The 24,982-nt window shown below is 39.8% G+C and overlaps 1 protein-coding gene across 3 annotated transcripts in view; it reads right to left on the bottom strand.

The window, feature by feature from the left end:
• The window catches only part of LOC140070862 (melanopsin-B-like), a 73,873-nt gene that overhangs the window by 30,950 nt on the left and 17,941 nt on the right, over positions 1-24,982 (bottom strand). For 2 of the 3 annotated variants that reach the window (XM_072117890.1, XM_072117873.1), the window contains exons 2-3: positions 3,276-3,415; positions 2,359-2,492 (exon numbers count right to left, since the gene is read on the bottom strand). In XM_072117890.1, the coding sequence (XP_071973991.1) occupies positions 2,359-2,492; positions 3,276-3,415 (274 nt within the window). The remainder of the gene's footprint in view (positions 1-2,358; positions 2,493-3,275; positions 3,416-24,982) is intronic. The other variant, XM_072117881.1, reaches the window with a different exon arrangement.

The following is a 24,982-nucleotide window of genomic DNA, read 5'->3' as shown; positions in this document are numbered from 1 at the left end:
ACTCTGCAGCAATGAGTTACAAGAAGGTTATTTGCAAGGTACTGGATGTGTCCTGTGATCATTGACTTACTATCTAGGTTGTAAGACAACCATCCTGCTGTGTAGTGTGATATCTCTAACCAAAGCCCAGCCACCAGGAGAAAGGTGTTATTACTATACCATCCCCAACATGTATACCCATGTTTCATGTATTCTTTGGGTTGGTATGATCAAGGGTATACCAAATATATATAAGTTTTTTTTAATGTTTTCATACATTTACAAAAATTAAAACCCCCTGTATAAAAAACCTACCATATTCTGGCATTAACTTTTCCATACTTCAGTATGTGTATCTGTGTTTGGTGTAATTTTTTGCAACTTTTGATGACGTTTTCAATGCTACCATTTTTAGGACTGTACAGCCTTTTGATAACTTTTTATATAATTTTTAAATATTTTTCAAAATGGCAAAAAGTGGCATTTTCGACTTTGGGTACTATTTTATGTTATGGAGTTAAATGCCAGGAAAAACCCTTTTTATATTTTGACAGCATTACCCAATATGTTTATTTTTTACATGATTTTTGCTGTTTATTTATATTTATATCGATTCTAGGGAAAGGGGTGGGATTTTTTGATTTAATTTTATATATATTTAATATATATATATACACACACATAACATACCTTTATAATTTACCTTGGTCTACCTGGTGTGGTGGTCTAATTTCTCCATGACATCACATCCAAAGGCAGCTTTTTGGTGTAGACAGCTGGCTGGAGAGCCAACGGTAATCCAAGAAGCTGCCAAAGAAGAAAGGAGTGACGTCAGAAGATGGCCGGTAAATGAAGGCATAACATTAGATCTATGCCATGCATCAACCTGTTCTCATCCACACCAGACAACCAAAGGCTTTTATACAAAAGTGGTTTCATCCCCAATCATCAATTTACTTCAAATGTCTTCCAGGCTCAAGTTTATAATAAAGTGAATACAGTGATATATGTTGTAAACAAAACTGGAATTCTCCCTTAATTCAGAACATTAAGACTATTAAAGGCAATAAAGTTTTTCAGTCCTAAAGTGGTTCTGATATATATTTTCATGGCCTGGTCAGCAACTGCACATGTCTGCTGCCAACCAGGAACCTTCCTTATATATCACCTGACCAGTATCCTACATGGATACAAGTCTAGATTTTAGGCCTCATAAACACAACTGTAATTTGGCTGTAAGTACAAATGGCGACAAACTCACGCCCCCATTGCTTGCTATTGGGTACATGCATGGTGAAGTGCTTACCCACCAATGTCAGACAGGCCGCAAGCAAGGGATCACGTTCCCCTTCTTGTGGTCCGCAAAATGTATATTTTGTGTACGTGAGGCCTTAAAGAAAATGAATCATCAAAATCAGATATGATAAACCAGGGACACTTACTCATACACCCAGGAACTGTGACTGCGGTAATCTTCTTATATTTGTTATCCATTTAAAAGTTTTAAATCAACTTTTAAAATTATGACTATGAGCCTGAAGGGTCCCTCTGTGATCTGGCTTTTCAGACTGAAGGCAGTGTCTTCATCCTCTCCCCTGGTCCCCCAGCACTTGTGTATTGAGCAGGAAGTGTATCTGGAAGATTATTTGGGACACAATGCTTCTTTTATCTTTACAGCATTTTATGGTTTAGATTCTATATGGAACTAGTTTGGTTTCATAGCTCTGCAATTACTTTAGAGTTAGCAACATTTGTGGTGGATATTATTTACCTAATTTTCTTTAATTTGTTCCACCTCTGTGACTAGCTTGTTGGAGGAGCCGCTGTGCTTAAGTTGGGCTTTCAACCAACATGAATTGTACACATTTGGTGGAGAAGGCGGAAGAGGCAAAAACCTGGTAGGGCGAGGCATTTGGCGTCTAATACAGACTGATTTTATACATGTGGTTTTATGGATGTTTGTTAGTAAATTTATTTTATTTAACCTAAAACTTCAAGAATCTATGCTATGTGCCTATCCAATTAACATTAGGAACCACAGGGAACTCCGGACACTAAGGGGATCGTTTTTGGCGATGGAACCACTACATCGGACTACTGGATGCATAATTTACCTTGAGAGTGCATTTCTACGACTTTTAGGAGTGGTTACAGGGCTAAATTTATAACCTTTATGTGCATAATTCACCTTATGTTTACCCTGTCCTCTTGATTGCAAGATAACAATCTTGTCAAAACGCAGTATAATGCTTTTATTTTGTGGAGATGTGGGATTTGATTTTAAAGGAAGGATGAGAGAATGGTTTGTAACTATATTGAAAACTAAGAAGTAAATTCTAATAAACAAAAAGAATGAATATGTTAATGCAGTTACATTACCTATTCCACCAAGGATCCATTTCCTGTTAAAACTGTTCAGGAAACAGACTGGTGCTTGGGTAGCAGACATGAGTAAGTCACTTACAGCTAAATTCATGATGAAGTAGTTTGGTGCTGTTCTCAGCTTCTTATTACTGAAAAAAAAAAAAAAAATGTCTTAATAATGTGAGGGATAAAATAACAATAAATGTCCTAAATAAGAAACGAATAAGCAGGGTTCGTTTTCTCCAGGACTCCTTCAAATAGGTTTTGGAAATCTGAAAAAAATCATGCAGTCTGAGTCAAAACTCTCTGAATGGGTTGCTGCAGACTTTGAGCTTGTGATTCACTCCCAGGAACTCCATAAATACCTAATTTATTTATAATGTGTATTCCAGCCCTCGCTATTTTATCTGACTACTATGTTTCCTAATAATTCTGTACCTCCCCTCCATATTAGATTTGACCTGATTATTTTTACTGTGTTTATTCGCTTGCATTTGTCTATTTATCTGTCTGTCTTTCTCAGAGACAGTGTTTGTGGGTGATCTTAGGTCCTGCAGCTCTTTCTCTGTCTTGACATGTAGACAAATAAGCTACTGGTTACTTTCAAATTTCTGTTCTAGATTTTTTTTATTTGATTAAAGGGGTACTACAAGGGTACAAGGATTTTACAAATCCACAAAGAGCTTTCATTTTGACCTTCACTGAAAGTGAATGTATAACAAATCCACCAAAAATATCACATATAGTATGTTGCATCTGAATCATATGCAGTACTATATATGAGTTAGAAGTGTAGTGATATTATGAATGTGTGTGTTATAAAGCTACAATTTTAACTACAATTATATTTTAGCGATGCAGTATCTAGAAATAGTGATATAATAGTAATTTACATACCAAAGAAACAAATAATTATTTTTTGGATACTCTACCTGTAAAATGCATACAGTACTAGTAGATTTCCAACAACACCAACTGAGCCAATAATAAGGATACAGCTTCCAATTGTGTACAGAATTTGGTCTGGAACTTCTGGGAGGGACAAGCCTTTGTGAGGATCGAGCTCCACTGCCTAGAGAAAAAGGTTTTTAATATTTAACTAAATAAGAGAAATAACATTCAGTTTAAAAAAAAAACATTAAAAAGCTGATTTAAGCGAATTTCAGTTACTGATATGCCTCCACAAGCACACCTACCATGAGGCAGGTTGAGATTTCTGCCTCGGGAGGTGCCCCCTACTGTTTAGGGATGGGCGGCATTTTCAGTGCTGTTACTATAGGTTAGGCAGCCAGGACATGTACTGTAAAATACAGCTAATCGCAGTACATCCTTGGATGGCAGGAGGAGAGGTCAGCAGAATCTGAATATAGTGAGAGAGAGGGGGTCTCCACCATCCTCTTTCCCTCCCCACTTGTTCCTCCCAGCATGCTCTACACTCCAGCTTTCTCTGGAGGGCTAAACTCCTGTAGAGAGAAAGGAGGAAAATCAGCAGCTATGGCCAATCCCCAAGCAGAGAGGGAGGCTCAAAAAGAAGAAAATGTCTCCACCAGAAGAGGAAATGAGGCACTGACACTCCATGCAGCTGCAAGTGCAAGTATCATGTCATCCCCTCCTCCACATTCCCCCTGCTGTATGACATTGCCTTACTTAACCCCTTGCTATCCTGTTTAGCAGCTGTCATATAAAGATTACATATTTCACTTGCCAACAATAAAGCCCTCCTGCGTCTCTAACACACATACTCCTCACTATGTAGAGATGTAGCAGTGCTGATGTGGTATCGATCTGGTACTTCTTTCCATTTAGCTATATGTCTGCAAATTTCTGCTTCCACTTTACTGTTCTTACAGCTGTCCCACTGTGGAGCAATAGATAAACTCCCCTAACTATTTAACAGCTCTAACTATATGCTGCCTTTTTGGCATCAAGCAGAGACTTCAACTTGCATGGATCATAATATAATAATAATTATTTATATAGCGCATACAGATTATGTAGCACTGCACAGAGCTTGCCAAATCAGTCCCTGTCCCCATGGGGCTCACAATCTAAGCAATCTACCAGTATGTTTTGCAGTGTGAGAGGAGGAGGAAACTGGAGGACCCGGAAGAAACCTAAGCAAACACAGAGAGATACAAACTCTTTGCAGATGTTGACCTGGATGGAACATGAACCCAAGACTTCAGCGCTGCTGTAGTGCTAACAACTGATCCACGGTGCTGCCCACACTGCATCAGCAGAAGATCCCCTATAAATGTAGCTTCAACACATGTCTTCTGAACTCCATAAACAAGTTCACCCACACCATCAATTCATCCAGTCCACTTCTTGTGATATCCTGTGTATCCAAGGGACTCCTATTTTACAACATAAACAGTGAAAACTAGTCTATAGTTTCATATAGACTATACGTCCCCTTTAAGAACTAAATTGCTTTCTTTATCTAAACTACTTTGGCATCCTGATCTCTATGACGTCTTGAGGGCCCACCATTGTTCTGAAAAAGATTTTACCCACCAATCTGTAGCTCACAACACCAATTCATTAATTATGGTTGACAGAGATACTTTAGATTTATCAACTAAGTCCATTGCAAATTACATTTAATGGTTAGATCAGGCATCCATTACATTATCCATAGAGGAACTGCAGAAACTGCAATGACTCGCCTTCGCTAGAAGAGTGATAATACTAAAGGCAATACAAGAAGAGTGATAGAATTATTACATCAAACTCACTCACTTCAGATCCCTTCAGTATTATTAGCACTTGACATCGTTTGACTGCATAAATTGATCATTCACCTTCTTGAGGCTTTCAGTTATTGGACTTGGGCAATATTCTCAGAGTTACAGTATTTCTGCTTTATATTCATCCCACATTAGGTACATTATCTATGCCCTTTGATATCACCAAAGGTACTCACTGCCCCTCATTTCCACTAATTGAGACACAAATAATCACAACTTATATACCACAGTACTTATTATTTCCAACCCTTTGGAATATTATTCCCCCTTTCATTATTTCTCCTATCATGTCAGCTATGATAAATGAATAGCCTGAAGCCCACAAATTAGCAGAGCCAAATTTTATATTTGATATTTCTAAACTAGAATTAGATTAAGTAGCATTAGGTTTTACCCATTGAAATTCTCAGTTATGGAAAAGTTTAGGACGCATATATTTACGGTAATCCACAAGGCAATGATGTCTTTTATGCCTTTTTAACTAAATTCTACACCCCCATTTTACAATTCTCATACACACAACTTCAACCCTTCTTTAAACACCTCAAGTTTAGAGACCTCATCCCATAGCTCATCCCTTCTATGATTATACACCAACCCAAGATTAAAAGGACTGAAACCGTTTTACAATATTCTTGACCAACACCTGATATTTACTAAATCCTACCTGATTTGGTTGTAGGATCGAGATATAAAAATGTCTTATCTTGCTACTGACTGGTCATCTTCAATCAGGTTAGCCAATGCCTGGCTGAAAAGCACAAAATAACTAGACTAAAACTATTTTCAGATACTATTATACTCCTGATTGATTGACTAAATAAAGCATAACCTTTAGCCTTTAGTCTCAGACAGTTGCTGGAGAAAATGTGACTTTGGTGGCCACTTGTTACACATTTTATCGGAATGTCCAATTTTGTAACGTTATTGGTCTTTAATCTCTTTTTTAGTTTCTTCCCTCACAGTCTCCACCATTCAAAAAGCACTAGAAGTGGCCTCACTCTTTTAAACTATGTCTAAAATACCTCTGAAACATTGAGGCATATAAGGTTTTTACCTTAGCTAAATAGTGTGTAACAAGATGGTGGAAATAAACATTACCCTCTACCATTAAGAAAGTGGCTGACTATCAACACCATGTATATTGATGAACTAACTATATCCCAGAGTCGCTGGAAAATTCTATCTTTCAACAAACTATGGGAACCATGGGTAAACAACCTCTTTTCTCCACCTTGATAGCTGGAAGAAACAAATGAGTTCCATGTACAACCTCTTTTGATCAACAAACAACAATTTAGTCCTCATGTACTTGTCCATGCAAAATACTATTATGCACTGATGTGTGTTTGTATGTTCATATGTACACTGAGACCAGCACTCTTTGGTAGATGAGTATGTTTTATTTTGTTTGTTTGGTTTGCAATTGGACTACTGTTTGGTCCATTCTGACCCTGATGTTTTTCATAGTTTTTAAGGCCAGAATACAACCATTGAGCTTCAAAGCTAAATCAAGATCCTTGGGATAAATTCCACACAGCCAGTGACTGTCTATTATTGTCTAGTGCACAAACCATAATATGCAGTGTATGGCTACATTCACACGAATGTATGGTGGACATGTATACGGCTGTTGTATATCCGACGTATCTACTTCCCATACGCGGCAATGGGTGCACGGCACCGTATGGGAGTGGTACGGTGCTGCACATATGCGGCACTGTATGGTTCCATACACGGGAGAAAAATAGGACATGTCCTACCTTTCTCCGGAATACAGCGACGTGCGCCATATATCACTATGGCGCTCACCCCCTCCTCCTGTACCTGGCGCTGATGTATGCATACATCGCGTGAATGTAGAATATGATTGTATATTTCACTGTAATTCACTGTATGAATACATACCAATCTTTTATATGGTAAAGTTTGTTTTGAATTGTAAACCTTAAATGATCATTGTTAACCTTTTTGATCATGAACCTTGGTGACATTAATGCAAACATAACATTTGCTGCATCATTTCATCTATTAACTAGGACAACTATTCGCATTTTCACAAAAGGGAATGAAAGCATTTTAGTTATAGCACAAATAAATACTCACATGTTTTTGTTAAAGTTATCTTGCCTCAACCTTCAACATTGTACATTTAACTACACTCAACGTTTTCAGTGCTAATTGGTTTTCAAGGTTATTTCTCAATTAAAGGACTGGATAAAGTAATATGTAAAATTTCAGTAAATGGCTTATAGGCATACTTGTATGAAGTTGGCATAAGCAAGTGAAGTGTCCATATATCTAACATGTCCACCCAAATGCATCAAATTTGTCATACCGCACAATTTGATAAATTTGTTGGTCTAGCTTGTCTAAATCTATGGCCTACCTCACTTAAGTCAGTAGTACAATATTTGTGTATGAGGAGTAACAATATTCCTGGACATTAAATTACTTCTATACTGTACTGTATTTTCAATGTTATTTTTAAATCTCCAGGCTATGTTCAAGACCGCATTAAAGAGGCAACTACCAGTACATGCACCCTGGTAGGTCCATCACTGCAATGAGAGTACATCAATCCACCATATTTTCTGGTGTGGAAAAATGGCCCTGCCAAACCTGTAAAATATCAATGTATTGCAGCAAGGCCACATAAGGTAAAACAGGAGAGATATAATTATTATGTCTAGCAGGTTGTAGCATCATGCAGTGGGTCTTCTGCCTGCTGTTACAGCTACACTAAATTCTAAAGCAGGTTAACCTGCCAATAAGTGAGCAGGGAAGAGGAAACACTTTGATCTGCTTTGATATTGGGAAGTGAAGTATCCCAAATCATTCATTGAGTAGATTTATGACAGGAAGATTGCCAAAAATATCCCCACCATTGTAAGGACTAGAGATGGGCGAATTTTTCATAAATTCGATTCACAGAGTTCGTTGAATTTTCTGACAAAATTTGATTTGATCCAAATCATGTGGAATCACATTAAAAAACAGGTATTTCCTGGCTGCAGAGAGCCTGTAGGGTGTTGTAGAACGTTGTGCCATGCTCAAACAATGCTTTAGTATGACACACACATGACAGCCGCCGCTCTTAGAATTGCTTCACTCTTCAATTCCATGGCCACTTCCAGGGGCCAACTTGACCAAATAAGTGAAGCGGGAACGCAGCCTTACAAGGTAATGTCTGTGCCAGCTCGAAAGGACTGGATTGAGGGCCAAGATCCCACTATAACATCAAAGAGTTCACTCATTTTACACTGACATCAGATGATTCCATAGATTATGACAGAACCTGTTCTGTTAACAGGGGGGCAGCAGCATTATGAGGTCAGAGTCGCACAATGATAAATTATGGAGTGTGGAGGTGGCGGCAGCAGCAGGAGGTCAGAGAGTGTCAACATGACAAATTCTGAAGGTGGCAGCAACATGGTAGGCCGCAGTGTGGCACAGTGACAGAGAGTTGAGGTGCCAGCAGCAGCAGGTCAAAAAGTAGCACAATGACAGAGTGTTGAGGTGAGTGACAATTCCAGTCCCTGGTAAAGATGGTGAGAGGCAAATGGAGAAACTGGCAGCAGATGTGTGGCATCAGGCAGGTGGCAGCATCAGAATAGTGGCTGAGGCAGGTATTTAGAATCCAGATTCATTTCTCAACGTTTGGGGGAGGTGTCATGACTGATCTAATCTTATGCATAAGGCATTGCTGTGTTGAAATCCTGGCAGATCCAAGCCGGATTTATCTTGACAAGGGTCAGTCTCTCCACATTACTGGTGGACAAGCAGGTTCTCCTTGGGTAATGATGGCCCCCAACACCCGCTCTGTTGCCACACCACTGGCTGGGCAGGACAGCTTCTCTACTGCAAACTCCACAAGTTGCGGCCACACATCAAGCCCAGTAGTCCAGAGGATCGTCTACCTGAGGTGGTAGAGTGCTGTCCAAGTCGGCTTCCCTCCTCACTAGGCGGGTGAAGGAAGGTGCTCATTAATGATTCCAGACTTAAGATGTTGCTGATGGAGCTGCTGCTGCTCCTACCCCGCCCCATCTCCCCACAGCAGCCGTGGCAGTAGTATGTGAGTTATGACTGCCAGGAATCCCCTGGTCAGACCTGACAGAGGACTGACAATGGCGCACATTAGCAGCGGCCAACTGTCTGCACAGTAGTTCTCTATAGTACGCCAGTAAATTATGCCAGTTGTTCCTCCCTCTCGGCAGCTGGAAAAAAGGCACCAATTTTGGACATGTAGAGAGGGTCCAAGAAGGTGGAGAGCCAAAAGTCATCCCTATGCCGGATGTTTACTATTCGGCTGTCACTGGTTAGGCAAAGCAGCATGCAGCAGGCCATCTGTGCAAGTGACTCTGAGGGACTCCCGGCCTCCATCTCCACTGTATACTGCCACGGTGCTTCTGGGTCATCTGCCTCATCTTCTACCTCCTCCGGATGTTCCTGCTCCTCTTCTCCTGTCACCTGAGTAGAAAAACCACACATTTCACCAGACTCTGCTTGTGCTCCAATGTCCTCCTCCTCCTCCAGTTCAGTCCCCACTGGACTCATGTGGCCATGAAATGTAGTCGCCACTTCTCCAGTGCCCCGACTAGACAGATTCTGCAGCATCTGTTCCGGGACATGAAGCCGTGGAATTACGTTATTCATACCGTAGACCTGGCAACTGACAAATAACGTGGCGTCTTCAAAGGACCTGAGCAAATGACAGGGGGTCACGCATGAGCTGCCAGTGGCTGACATCAAAACAACACAGGGGAGTACTCTGATCCACTTGCATCATCACAAAATCATTAAAGGCTTTTCTCTGTTCATGCAGGCGGTCTAACATATGGAGGCTGGAATTCCAATGAGTGGAAATATCGCATATCAGCCTATGTTGGGGAGCGGTATTTTGCCGCTGCAACTTGAGGAGGGTGTGCTTGGCTTTGTCAGAATGGATGAAGTGCATGCACAGTTTCCTGGCCATTTTTAGAATGTCTTGCAGATGGGTGGAAGATTTCAGGAACCTTTTGACAACCAGATTGAACGGGAGCCATGCAGGGTGTATGGACCATCCCTCCTCGGTGCAGTGCGGACACCATGTTCCTCCCATTGTCTGTCACCATGGTTCCGGTTTGCAGTTGTCACGGAGAAAGCCACACATTGATTTCTTCATGCATGACGCGGAGCAGTTCCTCCCCTATGTGACTTCGTTCACCCAGGCAAACAAGGTGTAGAACTGCGTGCCACTGCTGTGCTCTGCACATGTGCTATGATGGAGAAGCACTTAGACTTGTGGAGGCTGAGGTGGTGGTGAAGAAGGAGGAGGCGACATTGGCACAGGAGCAGCAGTTTGACAACGTGGAGGAGAAAGCGGCGTCTCCTGTAGAAGTTGTTGGTGTGGATTGGGGGGAAGCACATTCGCCCAGTGGGCCGTAAAGGACATGTACTAGCCCTTACCGTAGTTACAGCTCCACACGTCTGCGCTGCCGTGCACCTTCGAAGAAACCGATAAGCTGAAGGACTGGCCCACCTTCTGTTCTACATATTTGTGAAGGGCTGATACTGCCTTTTTGGAAAATAAATTTTGTCTTGCAACTCTCCACCTCGGTTTGACACCAGCCATTAGGTCTCTGAATGCTGCAGAGTCCACTACTTGGAAAGGGAGGGAATGTGATCGCCTCTTTCAACGACTGCTGGCGCCATGTGTAGCGAGGAGCAGGAGCATCTGGACCAGTAGATGATGTCAAAGACACAGATGTCAAACAGCTCCCTTCGGCATAGGTGCTGGAACCCTGACTGGCATGTGTGCTGCTTCCTGTGGCGGCAGGATTGACCACCACATCTAAGACACGTTCACCCCAGGCCATTGGATGGTGACGCTGCATGTGTTGACGCAAGGCCATGGTGCCAACGTTAGCTCCATGGCCACGCTTCACTTTCTGCCCGCAGATTCTACATATACACACGTTCGGCTCCTCTGTTGTCTTAACAAATAACTTCCATATCGCCGAGTTGGTGATTTTACCACCGTTTGTCTCACGTCCTCGCACTGCTGCTACCTGGCTGACTCACAGCCACTGTAGCGACTTGCTGCCTGCTTCACTGCCTGACGCGCAAGCTGACACTCTCTTCTCCCTTGCTTCACCCGGCTCCCAAGTGCGATTGGCTACATCATCATCGATTTGTGTTTCCCTGTCACTGCTATTCTCAATGGTCTCAGTATGCACAGCCTGACTACTTGCAAGTGCAACATAACCTCCCGTGCCACTCTCCACATCTCTTTCCCGCCCACTGTTGTCTGCCTTCACTGCCAAGCAGCTGCTGACTGTCCTCAAAGACTTCATCCTCACGTCCCCTTACTGTGTTGTGACCTGTGCCTGTTCCACCTGCCACCTCTCTTTCTGACATATTGGTTACTCAACTATGTTGATTTGACATGGATTTCTTGATATCAACTTTAGCTACAAAAAAGAATTGAACTTTGGAGAATACAGAACCCAGAAAACTGACACCCTGGACTTTGAGCAAAAATTACTCCAGCAACTATGTGGATTTGACACGGATTTCTTGATATCTATTTTAGCAACAAAAAAGAATTGAAATTTGGGGAATGCAGAACCTCATAAACTGACACCCTGGACTTTGAGAAAAAATCACTTCAACAACTATGGTGATTTGACATGGATTTCTTCGTATCAACTTTAGCAGAAAAAAGAATTGAAATTTGGGGTATACAGATCACCCAAAACAGACACCCTGGACTGTTTTCACTACATCAGCACATGCAGTGTGAAATGACGGGATTGCAAATGGCTTTTTTTATAGGGCTGTGACATCACATAAGCCTGCCGGTCGCTGATTGGCTTACATGTCTGCACATGTGATTTAGGGTGTTTCTTTCTTCCCAGAGTTCTCTGTCCCATTTTACACATTGTGCTCATGGCCATTTTGCTAATAAAGGGGGAAAAAATAAAATTTGTTCCCACAAATCACCGTAAACTTCAGATTTGTCCCGAAACAAAGTTTTCTGAAATTCTAAACGAATTCCACTGCTTTAGAATCGATTTGCCTATCTCTAGTAAGGACATTATCATCCTTCTTAGACAAAAAGGGGTCGGTATATATGGTCAAGTTAGAATGTCTTTAGAGAAAAATGCATCTCTATGGGTTATACACTGTATGGGTTACACTAGATGTAACTGGGCTGTAAATGAATAGCACTATGTACAAGTAAATCATATTATAGACAAAGTCCATCCATCTAGACATCTTGACGTTGCTGTTCCTCTGCTTTATAACCCGGTCAGTGACTTAATTTTTTCAAACTTATAAAGAAGAGAGATGGTCTCCAGAGTCCTTGAGCCCACCCGCTCTCTCCTCCCCAGAGCACCCACTGTTCCCCGTCTATCTCAAGCCCACTGTCCCAATCCCAGGCCACTCACTGTGTCTCTCATTACAAAACAGAATCCCACTTCCTGCTGTTCATTTTTTGCCCTGGAGCCCCACCCAATCTGCTTTCTTCTGCCTAAACCCCCACAGGGACCTTTTCGGTTGGTTGTTTTCTGATACATTTTCTCCTTTCTACATCTTTCTATGTTTAATATACATAAATGTAAATATCCAAGCTGATGAAAAATCAACGGACTTCTAAAAAATAACATTTTTTTGGGAAACAGAAAGATTCTACAGTGCCCTACACAAGGGTATGGGATGTTTAGGGAATGGTGAACTTGATTTGACTGCCTTTTATCTAACTTTATCTACTTTACCATGAACAATCAGGTTTCTGTACTCCACACTATCTAAAAATATAGTCTCAAAAAATCTCCTTTCAGCTGACTTCAAAATTCAATTATTCTTCATTCCTTTGGATTGTTCTACCCCTTTTGACACATTACACCACTAACTATTTGGTATGCTCCTCTCTCTTGGCTTTTAAAGTGTACCAGTGGGTTCATATAGTTTTTTTTACCAAATTTTTAAATTTGATTCCCCCTTTTAAAGCAAACTGAACAATGCCCCTGCCTGGAGCACTAAGCATCCACTGACTTTCTTTCGTGCACCCCAGCAGAATCACAGAAATAATAAAACACAGTTAATGGCCTTTGATGGCCTGAGCTATGAAAGATAGCAAAGAAACTGCTGGAAATAGGTAATGAGGGTAACTTGGTCCAAATTTGCAGTAAGTGCTATTGATAAAATAAACTTATCTGTGACACTACTCTCTCTCTTGCTTTTTTGCTGTCTGATTGATTGCTCATTCAAAGTATTATTTGATCTAGTATTCCCCTTGGGGTTTCTTTTCAGGAAGGCACTATTAGATAAATGCAGGTAACTTCTAATATCAGTCAGTTGAAGTGTAATCTACAGGCTAATTTTTCACTATCCCTAATCCTATTCTTCTCCATACTGTACTCCTCCTTCTGCACTATCCTCTGAACATGATTTTTTTTATCCAACAGTACTCTATCTTTGGTGCCCTTATAAAAAAGATTTTACCATATATACCTGAGTATAAGGCAAGTTTTTCAGCACAATTTCTTTCCTGAAAAAGCACCACTTGGCATATACATGGGTATCTAAAAAAATAAACTCTGTACCTTTCCGACACCCCTGCTGGTACTCTTCTTGATCCCTGCCCACCAGCAGCGGCAGGTCTGTGCGTGCTGGCCGTATATGCACTATAATACAGCAAGCAGCTAACATCATAGTCTGTGCGCTGCCAGCATGCATGGACCTGTCACTGGTGTGCAAAATAATAGTTTATTTTTATGTATTGGGAATACTGTGGGCAGGAGGCTTGCTTGTTATGTACTGGATGCAAGGTGCTGGCTATAAAAGGAGGCAGGGGGGTGGAAAACGATATACTGGGAGGCAGGGTGCTGACTGGCTAGCTATATACTGGGAGCAGGGGATGGATAGCTATATGTTGGGTGGAGGCTCTAACCAATTCATATCCAACCCTAGGAACTAGTCAATTGGTTCTTTCAGGTTTTTGTGGTAAAATTAGATACCTCGGCTTATATTTGGGTCAGCTTATACTCAACTATATACAGCAATTTATTTTTTATCAATTATACTGCCCTTATTTACAGCAAAATAAAAAAGTAAGCAACCATTCTTTTACTTGCTCACCAGAGAGATGTATTTAAAAGATTCTCTGAAAACAATGCATATCTGTTCCTGTCATGGTCTAAACTAAAAACTACAGTATCATCCTATCTTTTTAGTCAGTTCTTTCGCTTACTCATTTAATCAATAAAGAGCTAATCAAATAACTTTACAGGATGTGTAAATGAATGCTAAAAGCATTTCTATTAGTGAATGGGTCAGATAACAAAGAGATGTATCTTTCAAAACATATACCATATCTACTATGATACATTTAATCTGGCAGTGAAAAAATAGCCGAATTTTTTTTTCTTTTCATTTTTTCAATCCACAATCAACAAAAATCTGAAAAATGGTGATTTCTACATGTAAAATGCAGCCAAATACTATATAAAATTAACATGTAATGCAAAGATAAAGAAGAGTTTGTGAAAACACTGGTACATTTTTAATTATTATGTAATTGATTCCCATGTAAGTATTATGGAAAATGGTTTTAATTCTGCCACAGTGAATCAATGATTTTTGATAGACTCATCACACAGACTATTTGGAAGTTGCAGTGCTGCAATGATGTGGAATATATGAAAACATTTAAAGCCACATTTTAAATCTAGTACTTAAAAGGTTGCTTTCAGCATTCAAGCGTATAATTGCTTAATAATAATAATTAATAATTTCAGTGTAATAAAGCGTATGTAGATGTAGCAGCCACACAGTACATATAATTAATATTACTGTACACATAAACAATGTTATATGAAACAGATACAGTAAATAATGCTGCTACAAAGTGTACAGATCAAATTCCCTTAAACATTTTATTATAAAAATAAAAGAACAGACAATAGAAATATAAAACTTTTTAAAATTAAAATTAATTTTTGTATGCAGAACATATGTAACCCTGACAATTTGTGGAGCAAAAGAGCCCTGATATGTGGCAGAGTAAACAATTATGAAACATCTCTAGACTCTATGGGTCACATTGATCAAAAACTGTGCAAACTGAATTTTGGTGCACAGTCATTATGAATCTGGCGCTCCCTGCACTGTTTTGGAAGTGTGCACCATTTCTTTGGTGCACTTTGTTCATGCTGTAGAATTGTAGTGCAGACACAACTGTGGCACAAATTGGACAGAAATATGGAGCACTGACACACAGTTCAGCTGCGACACAAAACAGACACTTAATAAATACACATGCAAGCAGTTTGCTAGTTCTTTGTAGTGCAAAGTTATGCAGAAAACTGCCGCAAACACTTTAATAAATGTGGGCCTGGCACTTAAATCACTGCATTCTAAAGTGGGTCGATGACCACGAGTAACCGTTGGTTTCAATCGGTGGATTTGATAATAGGTGTAGAATATTGCACTAGCTTTGCATCTGTATTCAAGGTAGTGATAGCTACATCATTATTTTCTTTGTCTATACATGGTTCCAGAAAATTGCAGGATAAGTAGAGTCTTGTATTCTACTTTGATAACTGTGCTGATGGACAATAAAGCTAAATTGCTTTAAGTGTAATTTATTTTAAATACAGTATTATGTTTCTCACAATTTATGTTTCCATATACAAAACTGAACTATTATTTAAAAAAAAAAAAGATTTACAAATAAAGCAATTTGCTTGCCTTTAAGAGAGTTTAGAGGAAAAAAAGATAAGCTTTTGTCCTGACGATTTCTGTGCATATGTAAGAATGCATACATTCTTTGGGATGATAAATTTATTTTCAGACAGCAAATGTAACAAGAAAAATAGGAGGAAAAGCAGAAAAACATAATTTTTAATATCACAGCCAGATATTACCATTAATACTGAAAACAAGATTGTCCTTATCCTCAAATGACAGGACATCTGTGTATGTATAAATAAATATGTGCTGAACTCACGTTTAAAGAATGAAGCAAATATATTGTGTTCTACTTTCCAGTTCCAAAAATGAAAACATGCCAGGAACTCCGTTCTCAAGAGCCTGACAAGAGAGCTAAAAATCTAAAAACGAGCATGTTCTAACAGTGGAAAATGTTTTTTTGTCCTCTCTGTACTTATAATACTATCTATGCCTCATATAATATGTATTCAGCATCTTCTGTGCAGGTCTTCCTGCTTTACACTGTTGAACAAAACAAAATACAGTTTATTTTTAACTGAAAAAACTCTCTAATGGTATTTAATAAAATACAACTAAATATGTTGTCCCCAAGGATGTTACTACCAGAGTAGCAGCCATTGCAGGTGTCAACATTATAGGCACTAAATAATGTATTTCTATGCATGTACACAATGCATTTCTGTAGAGAGGGTCAGGGAGTAGAGAGTTTGCCAATGAAGACTGGCTTGTGGGCATGGGAATTATGGCCATTGTTGCTCGAGTAGGGGATTCTGGCTAATATGCAAATATGTTTTTTTACGATGGGACAAGGAAAACAATGACGCTTTTTGATATCTTGGCAGGCAACCCCTTAACACCACACATGGCTTTCAATAAGCCGAATGACATGATGTGGGATTAGAATGTAAGCAGTGTATCTATTCCAGAAGGAACGGCTTCCAAACTACAGACAGCACAGTTTCAGTGTGGTTGTGTCTCTTCAGTATAGCGTAGGGAACTGGTTTGGCTGAGTGAGAGGTTATTGACTATGGTCAGGAAGTAAGAGTTCTTGTTATGGAGACTTTGATATGAATGCATCTGAATTACCAATTAGCAGCCACACTGTGCCTGTATTTGATATTATTTATATGGCAGGTAAAGTCTAGCACTTAATTGCAGATCCTAAGTTTTTATCTCTGCTGGGAAAGACATAAAGCAGTGTACAATTTAAGCCTGTCAAATCCATACAACTATGAAGGTCAATAATACTCCTGCTTTAGTGGTGGATTTGAAATGTTTAACAATATGTTCCATATTGGGTTATCAATTGGTAATCTCAACTCTGCAATTCATTTGTACTCCATTCAGATTTTTTATTCCTTCTCAGAGGCATTTAATAAACAACTGAAATAAAAAATGAACTATAAAAATACAACTTAACATAATTTGTTTCTACATCAGCATAATACAGTGGGCTGCAAAGTATTTTGGCTGCAAACTATTTCACATTTGTAAACATTACAGCCACACACTATAAAATCCAGCATTTACAATTTCTTTTAGATGTTTAATTTGTTTAATTAGACTAATTAGATTACAATGCATGTCAGTATGTAATGTATTATCAGTATCACTTCCACAAGTGCTAACCTTCCAAGACCTGGTTGTGCAACTAAACAGATAGACAAAATGAAAAATAATTATAGATGCAACTAAGAGACCCAGGGTCATTCTGGGAGTGCTACAGAGATCCACAGCTTAGGTGGGAGTATGTGTCCACAGGACAAGTATTTGTCATAGTTTGCGTACTCCACAAATCTGACCTTTGGAGTAGTTAGGCAGGAAGAAAATGAGGACACAGCAAGCCTATGAGAGAAGGTGCTCTGGTCAAAATTAAACATTTTCGTCTATGTATGGAAAAAAAGTCAACACTGCAACCTGTACAAGCCTTTCACACCATGAAGCATGGTGGATGAAAAACATGATGTGAGGATGCTTTGTTTCAGCAGGGACTTGGAAGCTAATCAGAGATGCTGTATGGAGCTAAAAACAGGACAATCCTGGAAGAAAACCTGTTAAGGGCTACAAAAGACTTGAGACTTTGAAGTGAGATGTAAATTGGTTCTATAAAGTCAAGAATGCAGAGAGTTCAACACAGAAATCAAGATGGCTGCCCTGAAAGCCTCCTTCTCTGTGATTGACATCATGCATCCGACTTCTGGTTCTGGTTAGTGATGTGTCTGGATGCAGGATCATCAATTACATTGAGAAAGAAAGAGTTTGACTTCACTGTTAAAATCTCTGCCTCCTTGACTTTATGTAACCAATCTACATCTCATTTCAAAGTTGATTTTCTGGATGATGCCACCACACTGTGTCATGAAAGAAACACAATCTGGAAGGTGTTCAGCTGCTTGGCAACATATTGATAGTGGTTTATTAGGTCAATTTCTGCTGACAGGTTCCCTTTAAACATACAGTTAAAGCTAAAATGGAATGTTGTAAATCAAAGTATATTCATGTGGCCCATACAAAGTCCAGACCTAAATCCCATTGGTCTGACTTGAAAATCGCTGTTTTCCAACCAATCTTTGCTGAAGCTATATAGCAAAAAGAAAATAAATATTTACTCAGGGAATTAAGTACATATGCACTACATACATATACCTTGAATATGACCATGTGTTAATTACTTGTCAATCTGGTGTAGTCATCATTACATCACAATTTATCAGGTGCAACAAAAGTACTCTAAGCCAGAAGTTTTTTTTTTAATGTTATCTATGCACAAGGTAGTCCACCACCTCAAGCTGGAAGCCACAGCTTAGCATTCGACTCAAAGCACTGTCAACCTAAGGTGCCATGGCCCAACAGATACAATTTTTTCTGGAGGCCCACCCACCCTTGAAAATAGACCCAGCTTGTCTCCAATTTGGATTCTTTTCTGCTTAATACCCTAGTGTTAGGTATTAGGCCAACTGAAGCATTCTCTGGTACACTAAAGTCCAACTCTGATTCCAATCTCATAGAACAGTTTCCCCCTCACAGTTATGTCTGCTTTTGCAGTAGTATAATAATGGCAGTGGCTCTTTTTTTGTCAAAATTTGGAATTAAAATAGTTTTATTATTATTTATTATGGATAGATGTCCACTTCAGCACATTTATATCACACACTCAATAATCTATTGCTATGTGACCAATCATGACATGACATTTAAGCAGATGGTTTGTTTTCTATATTTAGAAGGAAATGTTCATACAACGTCATAGAACGTATTTCTGTACTTCTGTTTCACTGATAATGATCCTACATAACTCAGAAGGAGTAAGAATTTTCTTGACAGTACTGAAAATAACTACTGTAAATTATGCCCTATATCAAAAGGCCACATTTGCATTGGTTAATGAAGGGAGACATGTATACAGTATAATGTAAAACACTATGGAAAGTGAAAGATAACTTACTATATTTTGTGAACATACAGGGTGAAGCAACATTGATCATCTCTGTCAGCTGTATTACTTCAGGCTATTTCTAACCTTCGTCTTGTTCTTTATAATCCCAGACATACTGCCCTTAAGGCTTCAAAATGCTACCTGAAACTTAGTCTTTATTTAATTTTTTTTTACCTTTGTGAGGGTCTCACAGTTAGGGAATAAAAAGCAATAGCTCTATACTAACATGGTAACATCACGTTTCCAATAAATCTAAAGATACAGTTGCAGTAAATTGTAATGTAACAAACTTGCATCATCTTTTTTGAGCTAATGTTTTGCGATAATTTATATTGGTTTTTCCTATATGAAAGTCCTTCTCAGTCCCTGTTGAGCATTGGAGCATCACCTTAGTAAAAAACCTTTATACAGCAATAATAACCTTTTGCTCTCAACACTTCTTGCAATTTTCTTACATCTACCATCTACCACCTTACTTGGCATTTATGTAGCAGCTTAATTCACACTGCAAGTTTCTAGAATTTAATCTTTATACCTACATTCATTGTTTCCAAGGCATTAATAAGCAAATGGCTCCATACAAATAGTTTCAGATGTACTCCTAGGTTGCTGCTGCTGTGGCTAACAAATAAAGATCCCTCCCTTATAGTTATAGTAAGAGATGCAACCACTCCTATTTTCTTTACATTCAGAAACATAACAAGTTTTCAACTGTAATTGGTCTTTATCAATCACAGATGCCACTAGAAGTAGCATTTGTGTTTCTGCACATGGGACTGATCACATGACCTTGTATTAAAAAATGAACCTAATATGGTAATACCAAAAAGTATCCTAACAACTAAACTGATACAAGTAGAAAAGAGAAAGAGAATGCCCATAAATATTGAAAAGCAAATCTTTATTAATCTTTATTAAATATGACAATATTAAATCAATTAAAAAGTACAATTCATGTTCCTACATACCAACTCCCCACTCCTAATTCATGCTATCGTATACCACACAGCAGTCACATATACAATAGATCACAGTTCCTCAAAAGTGTGTGAACTACATAATAATATAACAAGGTAACCTGTATATACGTTAGAATCAAATACATGTACTTTAAGTAATGAAGCAAATTAGAGTCATCAAAGGATATCAAAAGGATATCAGAAGAAGGTAACGAATAATAAAAACATCAATAAGGTAGATATCTTAATATAACTGTACATATAATTACCTCGTATGCATGAATATCAAAATTCCATAGAAAGAATGGGGGGAACCTCCCCACACATATTGTACATCACACAGGCTTTCTCAGGGATAATATACAGAGAGCAAACACAAACTATTTATACAACTGAGACTTACCCCCAGAAAAAACACAGCACCAGTGTGGCCAGGGGTGTACCAAGCCTGCCTGCTGCCTGAGGCGAGACATAGAGAGACGCCCCCCCCCCCCCCCCGTGCACATATATGTAATATATCATGGAGTGTCAGGACCAGATCCTTCATATTGGTTTGGTGTGAAAATAAAGCAATGCAAAATGCATACACCTCACCACCATGTAGTATAAAATGCACACAGCGTGCCACCATATAGTATAAGATAAATCCAACAGCGAGGAAGCAGCACTCCAAGTTTCAGTAGTGGTATTTATTTCACCAGTGGAAAAAGATACAACGTTTCAGCTATCTCTATGTAGCCATTTTCAAGTACAACGTTTCAGCTATCTCTATGTAGCCATTTTCAAGTACTTCAAAATGGCTACATAGAGATAGCTGAAACGTTGTATCTTTTTCCACTGGTGAAATAAATACCACTACTGAAACTTGGAGTGCTGCTTCCTCACTGTTGGATTTACTTGTGTAGGGGTCTCTTTGAGCCAGAGTCCCTGAAGCGTGCACCCACACGGATCTTAATCCAGTATACCATTGTGCTACTCCTTCAACTTTTCCTTTATTTTGTGCCTTATATAGTATAAGATAGATAAAGCATACCACCATGTACAAAATGCATACAGAGTACCGCCATGTTGTATAAAATACATACAGCGTACCACCATGTAGTATAAAATGCATACAGAGTACCGCCATGTAGTATAAAATGCATACAGCGTATCGCCATGTAGTATAAAATGCATACAGCGTATCGCCATGTAGTATAAAATGCATACAGCATACAGCCATGTAGTATAAAATGCATACAGCATACAGCCATGTAGTATAAAATGCATACAGAGTACCGCCATGTAGTCTAAAATACATACAGAGTACCGACATGTAGTCTAAAATATATTCAGCGTGCCGCAATGCAGTATAAAATACATACAAAGTACCGCCATGTAGTATAAAATACATACAGCGTACCGCCATATAGTATAAAATGCATACAGAGTACCGCCATGTAGTATAAATGCATACAGCATACAGCCATGTAGTATAAAATGCATACAGAGTACCGCCATGTAGTATAAAATACATACATTGTACAGCCATGTAGTATAAAATGCATACAGCAGATTGCCATGTAGTATAAAATGCATACAGTGTACCACTATATAGTACAAAATAGAAGCTCTTATGAATATCACAAATACAGCATATATATATATATATATATATATACAGCATATATGTACACATATACAAACAGTAGATACACCATATACACACACTGTACATACAGCAAATATACACATATACTATATATACACACACATACTGTTTATACACACACACACATACTATATATATATACACACACACACACACACACACATATATATATATATACACACACACATACATATACATTTATACATATACACACATAAATATAAACACACACATATATACATACACACATATATGCATACATAAGATAACCTTACCTTCCTTTCAGGGTCTTGGTAAGTTTGGTCTTCTCCTGCGGTGGTAGGGAGGTGGGGGGGGGGCGGCTGGCCAGGGAGCGTGTTGTTGGGGGCGGGGGCCGGATGTTCCGGGAGCGGGGCGGGACGGTCCGGGAGCGGGGGTGGATTATGGTTGGGCTGGGAACGGGGGTGGGTTGTGGTCGGGCTGGGAGCGGGGGTGGGTTGTGTTCGGGCCGGGAGCGGGGGTGGGTTGTGGTCGGGCTGGGAGCCGGAGCCTTTGCTGGAAGACAGGAGCGAAGGTATGTGGGGAGTGGGAACAAGGTGCCGGCCGGAGCACTGAAACGCCAGGCGGGAGTTCGATGCCGGAGAGCGAGGGGGCGGGCGCACGCTGCTGGCGCGGAGCATGATGCACGGAGGACGGGTTGAGCCGGGAGCAGGAGCATGGTGCCGGACAGGAGACAGGAGCAGAGGGGGGTTGAGCCGGGAGCACAGATATGCGGGGAGTGCGGGTGGGAAGACAGAGTCGCCCACCAAAAGGAACGCGGGAGTTCTGTGCCGGTCGGCGGGGAGGCGGAAGCACGGTGGCGCCGGCGGTGGGGAGCATGTTGCCAGACGCACGGTGCCGCCCCCTCGTCGAGCAGGAGGCGTGCCGCCTGAGACGAGATGCTCAACTCGCCTCATGGCAGGTGCGCCCCTGAGTGTGGCACATAAAACAAATCGACCACATGCGTTCCACAGAGTGTAGGCGCACAACATTGGAACAAGCACAGCAAATATGGTGTGCACGTCAAACACTGGATATACCTTCCATCTACTGGAAGTAGCAGCAGTAAATATCTTGTTCACACAGTATTAGAAACACTGGATATGCATTTCATATACGTTTCTTATGGTCTCACCAATGCACAGAGTGTGCCAGATTATTGAATCCTGGTCCTGGTTCTTGAGCAGTATTTGTGTCAACCTATGCATCTGCATTGGCCATCTGCTGTAATACACTGCCAGACATTAGTATGGCAGTGTATTACTTTGGACAAGCGATTAGATGCAATCAAATCGCTTGGTCAGGTCCCAGAGTGGAACAGTACATTAAAACTCCTACAAAAGAAATGTGAAAATGGCCACATAAACAGTACATATAATATATTCATAGACAATGAAACAGCCGACAAACACCATACCCTTTTAGTACCTCTTGTCAGTTATAGACCAGGTGAAAATCACACATTCAGAATGTGCATGGGATTAGTCCCGCTGGCTGCGGGTCTTGTAAATTCCACTTGAACATACGAGGATCCAGCACAAATCTTCATAAAAATGAATTCCTTTATTGAATCATCATTTAAAACATCATGGCTAGACAAAAATCGCCAACATTTATTTTTATGAAGATTTGTGCTGGATCCTTGTTTTTTCAAGTGGAACATATAATATATTGCTGTGTCCATAACAACTTCTACAATAAAATACAATCATTACTAGACTCGTACAGTTAACACCTTAAAAAAAAAAATAAAGGCCACCACAAATTTATTTTTCTGTGCTTTCAACCAAACAAAAAAGCAATAAAAAGTCATCAAAAAGGTCACTGTACATTACACTACATTACATTACATTACACTGTAATGCTTCCAATAAAAAGTTTAACTCATCACGCAAAAAATAATTCCTAATGCACCTCAAACCAGACGGGGATGTAAAAACGTGATTTTTCTCTCCAAATTTGTTTCTCATTCAGCAAAATTATTCAAACATAAAAAAGCTATATAAAAAAGCTATATAAATAGGAAAAAACATGTTACCTATGTCAGCAGGTAGTTCCCACACTTGGACATCCATTTATGTCCTGCCGCAAGGATGACAATTGTAAATAATGACAGTGTGGGGTTGTTATAGTCATGATCCCAGTTACAGGCGCCACAGTCAAACAGGACCATGGCGTTTATAGGGCTTCCTCACCTGAACCCACCTCGATCGCCACCCTCAGCATGCCGGCTTGGGGGGGGGGGTGCAGACAGCGTCCATGTCAGCCCCAGGATACGATGAAGACCCCCCGGACTTTCTTCAGCTGCTGAGTGACAGATCCTGTTTCTGACAGGACCTGTCACTGGGCATATCAGTCTATGCATCTTCATAGGCTGACTGCTCTCATGCACCACCATACATCAGTATTGCAGTGTAATAGCGATAAGATGATTGCTTGTTCAAGTCTCATATTGCGAAGGTAAAAAAAATATTTTAAAAAGTGATAAAAATAGAATGGATGAGGGTTAAATTTGAAAATGGAATCACTTTTTAGGGGTTTCTCTTGTTCTGGTATGTTATAGGCTCAGGAAATGCCACAGCACCTGAAATTTGTTTCAGCAAAATGTGCCCTCTAAAAGCATGATGCCGCTCTTCCCCCCCAACCTCTGTTATGGGCCCATAATGACATTTACATCCTTATGTGATGTGTTTTCTCATTTTATACTGCATGAACATGTAAATTTAGGGCTAAATATGTATAAAACCTCCAGTTTATTTAATTTCATGTTCAATGTTTAAACATTTAACAAGCTTAACAAGGGCTGCTTTGAATAGTTCAGGAGGGGGTAATTTAAAATGTGGAACTTTGTGGGGAGTTTCTAATAAATAGAACTTTTAAAACCCCTATACATAGGCCTCTAAAATAAATCAACTCTATCCCCTTAGTGACCACCCATACGGATTTCTCCGTCGGTCAATATAAGGGGTTTTAGGCTAGGCCGATGGGTTTCTCCATAGACCTAACCTAAGGAGAGAGCAGTGCCCCGGTGGTCTTATGACAGCCTAGATCCTGCTGTAACTGTTCCGATACAGCTGTTAACCTATTAGATCCCAATAAACAAATT

Source organism: Engystomops pustulosus, chromosome 1 (assembly GCF_040894005.1).
Source record: "Engystomops pustulosus chromosome 1, aEngPut4.maternal, whole genome shotgun sequence".
Lineage (NCBI taxonomy): Eukaryota > Metazoa > Chordata > Amphibia > Anura > Leptodactylidae > Engystomops > Engystomops pustulosus.
This window is presented reverse-complemented; position numbering and strand designations above follow the sequence as displayed.